Genomic DNA, 13,155 nt, shown 5'->3' with positions numbered 1-13,155 from the left:
TCTTTCTCCCCATATCAAAACTTAAAAGTCGCGATTGGAATTTTCAAAAAATTTCACAAAATTCCGCATAGTTCAGTCGAAGTAAAAAATTAATCCACGTTCCAATAAAAATTTCACGCAGACCGAAACCTGAAAATTACAGTCCAACTTCGGAAAGAATTCTTCGAAAACTCCGATGTTTCCACTACGGGAGAATAAATCCACGAAATTGTCCGAAAATTCCAAGCTCATCCAAGCCGAAAACGATACGATCAGAACGAGACCACAAGTGGAGTTCTATTCGCTCTATTTCCATAAAGTATGTAGCAGCCAGTATCAAAACGGTTTTTCCAATAATACTGTTCCACCGTTGGCGAGTTTCATAGCCGAGCAGCCATATTCCTTCGGTTCTTCGGTAAAAATCGACGAACAGGGTAAATATCCCTGGCGACCGGCGACGACCGATTCAATCGTGACATTATCACAGAACTATCGAGTCGTTTATCGGCGACGCTCTCGAAATCGTAAGACGGATCAAAGGACTTATCGTTGGTGGCGATACGACACCTCTATTCGTACGACACTCGATTCCTTTATGACTGTCTCGGATTTTATCGGGGGGCGCCTCCCCCCGCTTTTGTTATCAGAACGCTGTGCAAACGGTTGAAATTGATAAGGCGTTAGGAGAAAGGCGGTGGATACGACATCGCGACGCCGCGCCGTTACTCTCTCGCGTTAGCGATACACGCGGTGCATGGTGAAAACAGATTAGTCACGTAATAAAATCGTATTAGACACGTCCGAGAGATTTTAGACGACGAGACACACGGCTTTGTAAACAGTACATAGTACGTTCTTGAACGACGACGACGACCGCGGAGCTGCGCACCGTTCTTCTATTTACAATGACTTCCGTTACGCGACGGCTACACGGAAGCGGAGCTCGTTGCGTTTTGGTTTTAATTAAGATCGAGACAAGCCACTAACGATTCTTGAGAATCCAGATTCTACGAGTGAATCTTGTAATTTTTAGTGCGGGTAAACGTTTTGTGCCATTATCGTTTTAATTGCCAGAGAAGTTGCGAAATTGGAAGTTTCGTGGAGGTCCTTAGTAAGAAACGTGTAATTACGATCGAGATCGGCCACCGAGAAGTCTTGAGAATCCGGACTCTTCATGCGAATCTTGTAATTTTTAGCGCAGATAAATGATTTGTGCCTTTATCTCTTTAATTGAGAAAGAAATCGTGATGTTTCGTTGCGATTCTTAATCATAGGAAGCGTTGTTTAGTTTTGGTTCTAATTATGGTCGAGACAAACCACTAAGGATTCTTGAGAATCCTATTTTTTCGTGTGAATCTTGGAATTCACAGAATTCCTAGCGCATATGTATCATTCGTGTCTTTATTTCTTAACTGACATTCTTTAATTCACAATCATCGCTTTAGAACATGAAATATAACAAAATTCTCGGATTCGTGCTTTATATTTTGAAACACCGTCTATGTTTATTATTATTTAGAAAACGATAGAAAATATCTACAAAGTCTAATGTCTAACGGTGCTTATATTTGAGCTATACCAAAAAGATGCTACTTATTACTACTTATATTACATTCTGTAACATCCTTGCTCTACTCGAATCAAATATACACGCGAAGCAAAGTTTAGAACCCCTAAGGATGCAGTATTCTTCGGAACTCCTGCAGACAGCAACGTTAATCCTGAGAAACTTGCTTGAAAGCTGGCCAACGCTGATCGATGAAAGCCTGGTTCACGAACATTTACGGAATCCAACGCAAACACATTCTAACTGGAAAATTCGAATTCCTTTCGACAGACAGACTTCCAGCTACCAAATCGTCGCTGGGAAAAAATTCTCGCTCTACGGAACCATCTCGATAAAACACTAAAATTCTCTGATTGCAACATATACCAGTGGACTTTCCAATTTGAATAAAAAGACGACACGTCGCAGGACTTCCCAATTTAAATAAAAAGCCGAGAGAAAGGAAAGATCGACCAAAAAAAAGAGAGGAGAGAAGAGAGGGACATTGGCAACGAAGGGCAGTTCTGAAGAATGTAGTCCAGATCGTCGAGGACGGGTGACAAAATAATAAAAAGAGAAGAAAACGGAAAGGATGGAGGCGAAGGAGGAGGCGTCCGAGTCGTGGAGGATCACCGAGGGCTGAGAAAGAGAAGGAAAAAGAGAAAGTGAGAGGATGCACAAGCACACGAGCCAACTACGTGGTCCCAGCGGCCCCGGAAGCGGACACCATGTTGCTAATAGAGGTCCTGTCAGAAGATGGAACAGCTTCCATGGTGGAGGAAGCGTTGGCGGAGGCGCGAGTAATTTTAACGACACCGTCGGAAATGGCAATCTGCCCTCTGGTATGATCACCAAGGCTCCGCAGGAGCCGTTCAGGGCTGTGCCAAAGGCTGTCCAAGCTCTCAGAAGCGAATCCGTCGATAGGAGCCATCGAGTACAGCCACCGCCACCTCCGGCTTTCCCTCGAAGGCGATTCTCCGTCTGGTGAGTTTGGAAATTTCAATCAGAAATAGGTATCTTATATTGTATACCTGCTATATTTTTTCTATTATGATCTATTCTCTCTTTTTTCTTATTAACCTTTTATATCTTGGTAATTCTATGACGTACGTAATTACGTACAGAATTACGTAATTCTGTTTATTACGTACCGAAGAACTTTACATGATTCTCAGTGTAGTGAGTTTTGAAATTTCTTAGAAGAAATCATTTATCGCTTAACCATTATTTAACTATTAAATTAAACAGAAAAATATACAAAAGTACATAGTATCTATATAAATATATATGTTCGACGAAATAAAAACTAATTTTTTTAAAAGGTAACATTACCTTACGTTTATAAGCAAATTCGTCCAATCCATACGGAATAACAGAAATTAATCACAGTTGGTAATTAATTCTCCGAACCAGTAACCGTAAATTAACACTGATGCAACATAAATCACCTGGTCGTGCATTATCCGAACAGTAAATCCGACTCTTGTATACCCCTTCCGCCCTAGAATGGATTACCTATTATCAACCAATTTTTTCCATACAAAATATCCAATCCCACGCACAATATTACACCTAGTCATAAATCAATCTTTTATTCGATCCTTCAAACTCTACACCACTCGATTCTTTCGATCATAACAGCATCTGTTATTACGTTATCTCATTTGATATTTGGTACGTTGTTCGGTTTGTCAAGTTGATATTAACGCAATTTCAATGTAACAGAGCAGAAACGAACGTCTGAGCGTAAATCGGCGTTTTCTTTGCGCGTTAACGAGGAATTGGTCCACGCTGACGGTGCATCTTTTATTGAAGCAACATCGTAACAAAAATTTATCCGTCGTATAAATCAGCGTAACGCGGTCGTTCGGACGGACGTACGTTACAATCTGAATATATTTCAATTAATCTCCATAAAACCGCGACAGCCAGCCTGCGTATATCCTCTATCCGATCCTTTCTTCCTCGCTGTTTCTCTTTTCCCCTCACTCGGTCTGTTTTATTTTTATTTTTCTTCATTCCCGTTCGTCGGTACGAAATATACGACACGTGAAATTACATGGTGTCGTACGCGTTGCCAACCAGCGATACCTTGATTGAAATTTAACGACATAACTCGGGTTTCGACTATCGAAATCGCTTGGGATGGAATAAGCCGACAATTGCAAAGCTGATCTTGACAGTCGGACGGAAATCGAAATAAACGAGCAAGGAGCAAGAACAAGAATACGGAGAACACCATGTGTGCTATGAAGTTACAGGTCTGTAAGGTGGACTGCGAAACGGGAAAAGTAGGGACAGGTGAAAAGGTGCTTGATAAATATCAAATTTATTGTTGGAGGAAGATATGACGCGAGGATGAGCGATTCTTCAAATATCAGAAGTGTTGCACGTCTTTGAAGACAAGTAGAGAAACGATAGACGTTTGAAAGCGTTTATGAGAGATTTCAACGTGTTTGATTAAATAGAATAGTTATTCGCGTACGCGCAATTCATAGAAGACTTTATGTTTAATTAATTAGGGAAACCAAGAAAAAGAAAATCAAATCTAAATTTAAAATCGTGATCTCTCGTTTCTTTTATTTCTATAAAATTATATTTGAAATTTCCAATTTCTATATTATATATGAAATTAAAGTATAATTAATTTCTTGATTCTTGAAATGCATCAGAGAATTTCTTAGATCTAAATATCCTTTACTCGGATGCATAAAATCCAATTACAAATATAATCTTGTAAAGAGTCTTCTACTAAATCTCTAAATTGCTACAGAAATGATTAGCAATCCTTAAAATTCATTAGAAACTAATTTTCCTTAAATGCAAGTATTAGTCAAGTACATAAAGCGTTATTACGATACAAATTCAAATTTTTTGGAAACAATGAATTTTTCTGTCATCTGTTTTACAGTTATATATTATATATTGTAAGAATTCTATAAGCAGTTCTAAAATCTGTTCGAAGGTGATTTCCCTAAATGTCGATATTATTCGAGTGTATGAGATCCAACGGGACCAACTGTCTCACGAGGTCGTGGGAAGACCTTTTTTGACACATAAAACCCAGGAAGAAACTTTTGTCATTTCGGTTATTTCGTTGCCTGCTAACAGCAATTATACTTACTTGGTAGCGTAAAATGAGTCGCACAGGGAACTGATAGAGGTAACAGAGAGTCGACTGAAATATTTCATTAAGTCGACTAAGTTCGAGAGCCAGTCGGGTTAAATGGAGTATGTAATGTCACCAAGTGACCAAGGAAATCCGTTCTGGCATGCGAGTGTCGGAGGTTCAAATGGCTCAGTAGTGTTTCACGAATGCAGAGACACTTTCTGAGCGAAATTGCGGACATTCTTCGAACATTATTAGGGGAAATAGAGACAGAATAATGGAAAAAGCTCGTAATAAAATATTTTAATTCTTTTTCTTAAATATTTTAATCTTCTTTCTTATGGCAGCAAAATTATTAAAATACTAGTAGCAGTAGTAAGTATAGTTTATTTACAGCCCTCTGGCTATACAAGGAATTCGGTTTACAATTATTTCCTTTATTGACTTGCATTCTCACTTAGTCTACACACACATTCATCCATTAACACACACACTCTTATTTTATCCTTGGATATCCACTGTTTATTACCTACCTAACTGCTAACTATTATATATGTCTATTATCTGTTATCTATTATTAAAATACCAATTTTTCGAGATATTAAATTAAAATATTAACTTAACTGTGTGCGTGTTATAAAAAATGTAATCGTGAAAATTTCAATCAGTTCTTTATCTTACGAGAGGAAACTTATTAAAATCGGAGCAAGTAAAATGAACTAAGATTTAATGGCTACATTATTGTACCAGTATGAGTGGTAGATCCCACATCACACGCACACAATTTTCATTGAGAGATTTTACAGGATTTCGACGATCGTAAAACATCATTGAATTTAATTTCGTTGTAAGATCGTACCGATAATAAAATCCGGTGTAACTTCCCATTGAAAAATAACGTAGATTTTATTTTATCGTTTTATTAGAAAGCAAATTCACGATGATTCTCTCTACCTTATTAAAACGATTTAAGCGGATCTACAAACGTACGTCCTATTTTTATCGGGCAAAATATTTTTTTTTTAAACCATACTATCTGTTTCATTTAACTTTCAGTGTAACTCGAAAATAAAAGAATAAACTATCCGTTTTCAATTTTAATAAATTCGTCCTTAACGAGCCTGAACGTGCTCCAACAATATCTTCCTTTTTAACATACTCCACGAAAAATATCATAAAACCTTTCTCTCCCGACACAAGAAATAAAACTGAAAGTCTATTCCACCAGAACGAAGCAGAATTAATCTCACAAAACTATAATCTCGTTCACGAGACCCAAGAGTATCGTGAATCATTTCCCATCCAACAAAACCCACGTATTTTACAAACCTTAAGACAAAGCGAATGCAAGCGTGAAGAAAACGCTGAAAACATAAAAAAGGGACATAAAACGAGCCGAAGAAACCCAACGAAGACGTAACGTCGAAGGAACGGACAAGGCCCGTCCATAAACGAAACGACCATAATCGCTAGGATGCGTATCAGCAACGGGGTGACGTTATAGGGTTAACTCGCGACGGGGTTGCGAGATGGAGAAGCCGGTCCGCGTGATCCACGTCGAATTCAATTTTCCGCGCTGCACGCACACGTGACGCACGTGTTATCCAATCTTATAATTGTGTGCGTGGTCACACCGAAATATACAGGGTGTTCCGTAATATGTAGACCATAGATTGACAAAGCGTGGCTGGTGTTATACATGAATATATAAGAATAGAATATTTACATGTTCATTAAGAGAGTTTTACTCGCGAAGTATCATCGGATGAGCAATTTGAGATCCACTTGGTTGAAGATCACGGAATTAATATTTTTATCTAGCTTCTTTCAGCTCGCAGATCTATATTGAATCAATCCTGAATTACTTGTCGATCGACTCTCGACAATAAATACGCTTCATGTCCTACTATTAGTTTCATCGTTACTTTGTGTTTTCTGTTATTTCGTATCTGATTATCTTCAAAGGAATTGCTTAAGATGATTATTCTGTATTTCGACGCATGCACGGGAACGTCTTATCGTTGATGTGGTTATCACGTAGTCTATTACTATTCCCTGAGATTCTTTAAAATTGAAATCTTGTATTGAACGTCCATATACAGCGAATTTCAAGTATCCTTAGAAATAAAAATTCAGTGAATTTAAACCAGATGATGCAAAGCAAGCGATAGGACCACGCTATTAGGACAACGCGAAATCATTAAATCTCGCAAATAAGATCTAAAAGAATATACGTTTCTAGGTACGTTTTTCGTTCTTTTGGAGTATCGAAATCAATTTCTCAGATATTACTCACACGTTATAGAGCATCCTGTATAGATAGGCGACGTATATACGTTACGCATGATGCGTTAAAGGTAAATGGATGAAACGAGAGAGGTCAAGAACCTTGAAGAACCTTCCTTCAGCCGTCAAATTCTCCAGTCGATCCTGGTTGAATCGCGTTTGATACACGTCTGTCGATATTCCCTTCATTCGTATTACCGCACCGTCAGATTTATGTTCAACGTAGAGGTGTGTACTTGCACGTCGACGTCGATTTCTCGCATGAATTTACATGTGCTCTGAGCCCTGTCGAGGCGTTGAAAGAGAGGGATCGGTTAAGGTGTTGGAGGAACGAGAGGCGGATGCAGTATCGAGCAAGCAATGGGGTGCGAGTAGAAAACGGATTGTTAAATTGAGTAAAACATATTGGCAATGGGAGAGTGTATTTAGGAGGCGTCAGTTCGATGAGATCTAAGTGTAATTTGTGTTTAATTTGGTTAAGATGTTCTTGTACTGCTGGTTTAATTCCTTGGTTTGTAACGTTCAGCTACGTTGGAACTGGAAGCTCAAATTCGGTAAAAGTAGAGTCTAACGCCATCGGTAATGGATTTCTGTTTAGGAAGCGTTAGTTGGACAAAGTTAGAGAGTAATCTGTGTCAACTACGATAACTTTCTGGATAAGGGGCGTTTCTGTTAGTTGTTTTAATCTCTTGGTTCGTAACATCGAGACACGCTCGTTGCGCGAATTTTAGTTTGACTCCAATAAAGATAGATTGGTTTCGTGGCGAAGTTTAGTTTGGTAGTTTTGACTTTTGGTATTATCAATTAGTTCTTGCAATCTGGCGTTTATTCTACGAAATTCTTGTACAGAGATATATTAAAACTCCTTAATACGAAGACAAAGAAATATACAGTGGCTTGTTACAAGCTTTATATTGTCTTCAAGATACCGCGATATGTTTTTCGATCTTACAAGCTCGTATCAAGTTTGAGATCATAATATTGTCGAAACTAACTATAAATGAATGTATAATAATTTGTATATTGCATTATTATGCGAGCAAACGTCGTCCTGTATTTGATGCTTTTGAATTTCTATGTTTCTACGAAACAGCAAATTTGCATCTCCTAATCCAGATAATAGCAATACGAAATATTATTACAACATTATAACGAAATAACCGTATTGTACGATAATACCTCCCAGCTTTGGTATCTCCTTTGTATCTGTTCTGATAAATATTAATGTATTATTTGCTTGTGTTCTATTGCATTATGGTAAATGTCTATATTCTTAACAACATTGACAGAATATCGAATTTATACTGTTGAAAATTAATCAGGATTCTAATTAATTTGGACCCACGGTGGTTATCGATGCATGTAATTAGGGTAGAGGTTTCATACAGCTAGATTATATTAGAAGGATCAGTTACGTAATGGTTAAATAAGATTCTAAATACGATTTATCTAGAAGATTAACTTTCATATATCGTACCTATTTGTATTTACCTGATTCGCGATAAGTGTTACCTAATTAAAATCAAAGTAACTTTAGATTAGAATATTTCAATAATTTCTCTCCTCTTCGTTTCATCGGCCATTTTTCATATTTCTAATTCCATTTCCGAGTACGCTCTATGTCTTCTATCTAGAAGCAATTGAAAAGTACAACAGATCGAATAGGCGACTAGCAGAATTTCTAACATAAAACTAATAAAATGATCCAAACGACTCGTTATTTCAAGCCGATTTCCTTTAGAATCCTTTATTAATACGTCGAAATATTTACTAAAATTACTACCACGAAAACAGTATGCCTATATTTAGGAATCATCTCCAGGGAAAGGAATCACCATTTTAGGCAACAGAAGAATTACTCAAACTCAAAGGATACATTACACGAGACAAGTTTCAGAACAATGTCGTTAAAGATGAAGACGCCAATGCTTTTTCTTCTTCGAGCCTCTCAAAGAAGAATTCTCCGATTCCAATATCTTGCTACTATTAGAAAAAGGCCCGCGGTAGTTCTGTCCTATTTTCATTGGGATTAAACGTGAAGCAACGCGAAGAGATTTCTTCCTAAGCATGAGCTTTTCCAACGACTCGTTGCATGTTCGTCGTACATTAATTACCTTAATTGGAGGCTAGATCCTACGGTAGCTGTGTACCTCGCAGAAATCATAATTTATTAAGGTAAATGGATTAGCATAGGTAGAGACGATACAGCGAGACTTGGGTTGCCGACTAATTCTCTTGGATGATAATTTCAATCCTGAATTTAGGTTTTAACCCTCGCGAGGGAACTATATATATCGATTTCGATGAAATTTTGCTGGTTAATGGCTATTAGCAAGTAGTAGCAGAGTAGAGAAATACGTTGTCATGGATTAGGGTTTATTTTGTGTTAACTATCCTTCTTCTAGGTATCGCGGAGTAATTTATAAAAAAAGATTATATTTTTTAATAGAAATTAAATATTTTATTTTCTAAGAACACTTTCCAATATGTTTGCTATGTTAACACACAGAAGTGCCTGTGTTACTCCTAAAATAGAAATAATAACGACTTCTTATTAGTAAAACGTTTCATCTACAAATTAAAATGATCGTTACAAGAGAATATAATATTATGCCTCTACCGAAAATTCCTTTATCCATCCACGTTGCTCTGTTAATTCTCATGCCAGATACTTTACTATATTTATATCTTACTTCTCTATCAAAGCGATTCGCGCTAAACCAAGCTACGTTAAACTAAATTAAGCCAGGCAGCTCTCATTCGAAAAGGTAGCTCGATAAAGGTCTACAAATCTGTATTTACACAATATATCCACGTGTGAATGGGATTACCGAAATAGCACCGGAAAATTGCTCCCAATATTTCGAGAACACCTTGTATTTCGAGCAATCTCTATATCATACATATACTTATACACGCGCACACACATACACACATATACGCAAATACAGAAATATATATCTCTCTGTATAGGATAATACACGTTCCAAGTACAAAGGGAAAATTATGCCAGAAACCGAGTTCACGAGCATCTGTATTATTTGACCCTCGATTCTCGCGTAGCCACGGGAGATTTTTCTAAAATCGTCTGCAGCATAGGTACAGTGGCTATCAAAAATATTGCCACATCATTGAATTTATTATTAGCATTTACATACCAATTGATTAGGTCCAAGTATATTAAATTTCGGACAGTTTAATAATATTATATTTTCGTACGATTACAAAAATTTAATAGAGCGAGGTAGGGTTGTTCGAGTCACTCGAACTTCAACTTGCATGGAATAATCAAATCTGTCGTACATTATAAGACACCATTAATGTTTAACATAATAACGGAAGGATAAGAAAATATCGTGTACTTCAGTAACAGAAGATATGAAAAACGAGGGAATGATTCAATAAGAAAAGCGAATTAATATACGCACGATAAGTATAATCGAGAATGTTTTAATAAAATAATTACAATTGAAGATATTAGACCGAGTTGAAACCGTAGGAAAGTATGGCCGGCATATTTCGCTGTATATCACTTGGATAGTTTAAAAATCACACGTATGGAAATTTGACGAATTATAAGGCAAATTACTTAGCCTGACTCAAATATGTTTTTCTGGCTATACTTCGGAAATGAAGTGAACCTGATATTAATAGAACACTTTCGTTGGAAAAGAAGAATATACCCCAATACTTTTTATAGCCACTGTAACTGTGAATTCGCGGCTAATTTGAGGAGTAGCACAGGGAAGGGAAAGAAACATCTGTCGATGGCTCGTTCTATGGCAGATCGTAAACATTTAAAAGCCAGAACACCGTAACAATAGATGTATTTACGCGAGCCTGCACCCCTTGCTAGAGGATATTGTATCGTGTACGAGAGTTTCGATGATAAATTGCATTTCCGACGATGACTTCCGTGTCCATGGAACGTCACACCCCCGTCCCGTATTCGGCACACCCTGGTGTTATTGTTGCGCGAAAGAAATTTATAGCGCGCGTTCGATGGTCATTGCTTTTAACCCTTTAACGAAGGTCCGATAAAATCGAAATTGTTCCGCGTTGTGACGTCGATATCCCTGGATCACTAAGCGAGCAAAATTGTCGCTTATTTGTGAACGCACGCAGAGAACGTTGGGTACTAATATCGTAGGGAGTGGTTTGGGATGGGGAGAATATTTGAGCATTTCGAGTGTTTTAGGTGGTCTTGTTGTTATAAATAGAGGGTGTTTATTGCGCTTGAGCGTTGTTTCAATGAAATTATTTGACAAATTGTTATTTAAATTATACATTACTGCAGTAACATGTGAAATGTCCAATTTCCTTGTATTAATTATCTTAATCGTCTTCTTCTCCGAGAAATCTTTTCATCTTCGTAGATGCGTCGCTACGTTTTTCTTTCTCGTGCATGATTTTCATTTCCTCCATTGCATACTCGAAAGATGAATTCTTTCCTAGAATTCCATGAAGCATAAATCATTGAAAGTCAGTCATTTCGTATTTTACAACCCACGTACATTTGAAAATATTTGATATTTACCTTATCGATACGAATATTCAGCGTACGACAACTGTAAAACAAAAGCGCTGAAGAAATTACACCACAATATCTAAAATTATATAATCTTTGGGAAAAAATAAGATTTAATTTTCAACACCAATCGATATCACGAGGAGAAATATTTAAGCTACCACGATAAAATTTCATAAAACCTAAGCTTCAACGGCAAGCAGCACTCGAGAATGATTCTCTGTCATCAAGGAGAGATTTTAACCGCGTCACTATGGTTTTCTGTTGCAGCTTTGGCAAGCGGACGGGTGGCAGCGCCAGGAGACCCAACGAATGCTTCGTTCTCGAGCCCTCCGAGATGATCGTCGTAAGTAGAAACACAATTTTATTTCGTGAAACATCCGCAGTTTTCTTTACGATCGTGTCGTAATTTGCGTGCTGTACTGGAGAAAAATTCGCGCCACGCAAACTTTCGTCGCGTCACGGGAACTTTGTTTCACCGTGGAAGTTTGCCAGGGTTTTACGTTTGCCACGGTTCGAACCGTAACTTCCGTTGCAACTTCTTGCACGTTCAACGATTAAATTTAAAGAGAATAACCGAGCCACTACGGCTCGGACTACTATCAGAGGGTAGTTTAATCCCTTTCTCTGACGTTATTGTTTGTTACGTTTCATGTCTCTTGCTAAACTATCGAAAGACTTTTGTTTTCATATTTGTTTCGTTATGGATTTTATTTTTCGGAAGCTTTTAAATCTCGATGATTCGGTTCGCGTTGAATGAGTTACGCGCTATGATTTTTGTTTTATGGGGGGTTTTTATAAAGATCCATAAAAGAATTGGAGTAATTTTTTTTTAGCAGTTATATATCGGTATTGTTAATTACATAAAGGAGACATCTATAAAAATGATATTTAAAATTCAACCTCGTAAGTATAAATTTAAAGGTTTGAGATATGGAGAAATTTTGTTTGTTTATAATCGTATCATTTGCAAGATTTGAAATATCGCTGATTTTTTCATGAAGTTCAATATGCTTGTGTGAATTTATATTATGAAAGGTTTCAATTAATAAAAAGATTAGAGTATAATTTTTTTTTTGCAGTAATTAGATATCAGTATCATTAATTAAATAAGAGAGATCTGACATAATATCGAAACAGAATGTGCGTGAATGGTAGAAATTGAAACATCAAAACTCATATTTCAAGAAGATAGATCATTAATTCGGACGGACAGCGATCTGCACTTCATTTAATTCACGTTGAAAGCAGTTGGACTTCGTAATATTCAGATCTCGTGTTTTTACAAAGTCAACTTTAAAAAAGTCTTGAAAAAGAAGTCGTAAAAGTTCGTTTCAAAAGAGTTGTTGTTGAAGTATCATTTACACGAATTAATCTACTAAAGGAACATTACGCTCCATTACAATAATTAATCGGAGGCAAAGTACACTTGTAATCTTTATAATTAACATTTACATTTTCCGCCTTAAAAAGTAGTCTAGAGTCCAATTTTAAACTCCACTTACGCGTTTCATACATGCTATTCGTGTTATTATCTCGGGAAATGACACAGATAATAGTAAACTCTACAGAAATTCCGAAAACGTAATGTTTGTCACATCTTTGCCTTTTTCTTTGTTACTCAATTTAATAAGTGGTTTCGTACTACTTCTAAACGATTCATTTATCAACAAAAAGAATAATACATAAAAGTGACATAACTGAATA

At 36.9% G+C, this 13,155-nt stretch overlaps 1 protein-coding gene across 8 annotated transcripts in view; it reads left to right on the top strand.

Moving 5' to 3' along the window:
* The window catches only part of LOC122567103 (rap guanine nucleotide exchange factor 2-like), a 254,187-nt gene that overhangs the window by 172,228 nt on the left and 68,804 nt on the right, over window positions 1–13,155 (top strand). For 6 of the 8 annotated variants that reach the window (XM_043725309.1, XM_043725313.1, XM_043725312.1 and 3 more), the window contains exons 2-3: window positions 1,817–2,509; window positions 11,719–11,794. In XM_043725309.1, coding sequence (XP_043581244.1) covers window positions 2,199–2,509; window positions 11,719–11,794 — 387 coding nt within the window. In that variant the 5' untranslated portion in view covers window positions 1,817–2,198. The remainder of the gene's footprint in view (window positions 1–1,816; window positions 2,510–11,718; window positions 11,795–13,155) is intronic. The other 2 variants (XM_043725311.1, XM_043725318.1) reach the window with 1 other exon arrangement.

The sequence above is a fragment of the Bombus pyrosoma genome, linkage group LG4, assembly GCF_014825855.1.
Source record: "Bombus pyrosoma isolate SC7728 linkage group LG4, ASM1482585v1, whole genome shotgun sequence".
Classification (NCBI taxonomy): Eukaryota; Metazoa; Arthropoda; class Insecta; order Hymenoptera; family Apidae; genus Bombus; species Bombus pyrosoma.
This window is presented reverse-complemented; position numbering and strand designations above follow the sequence as displayed.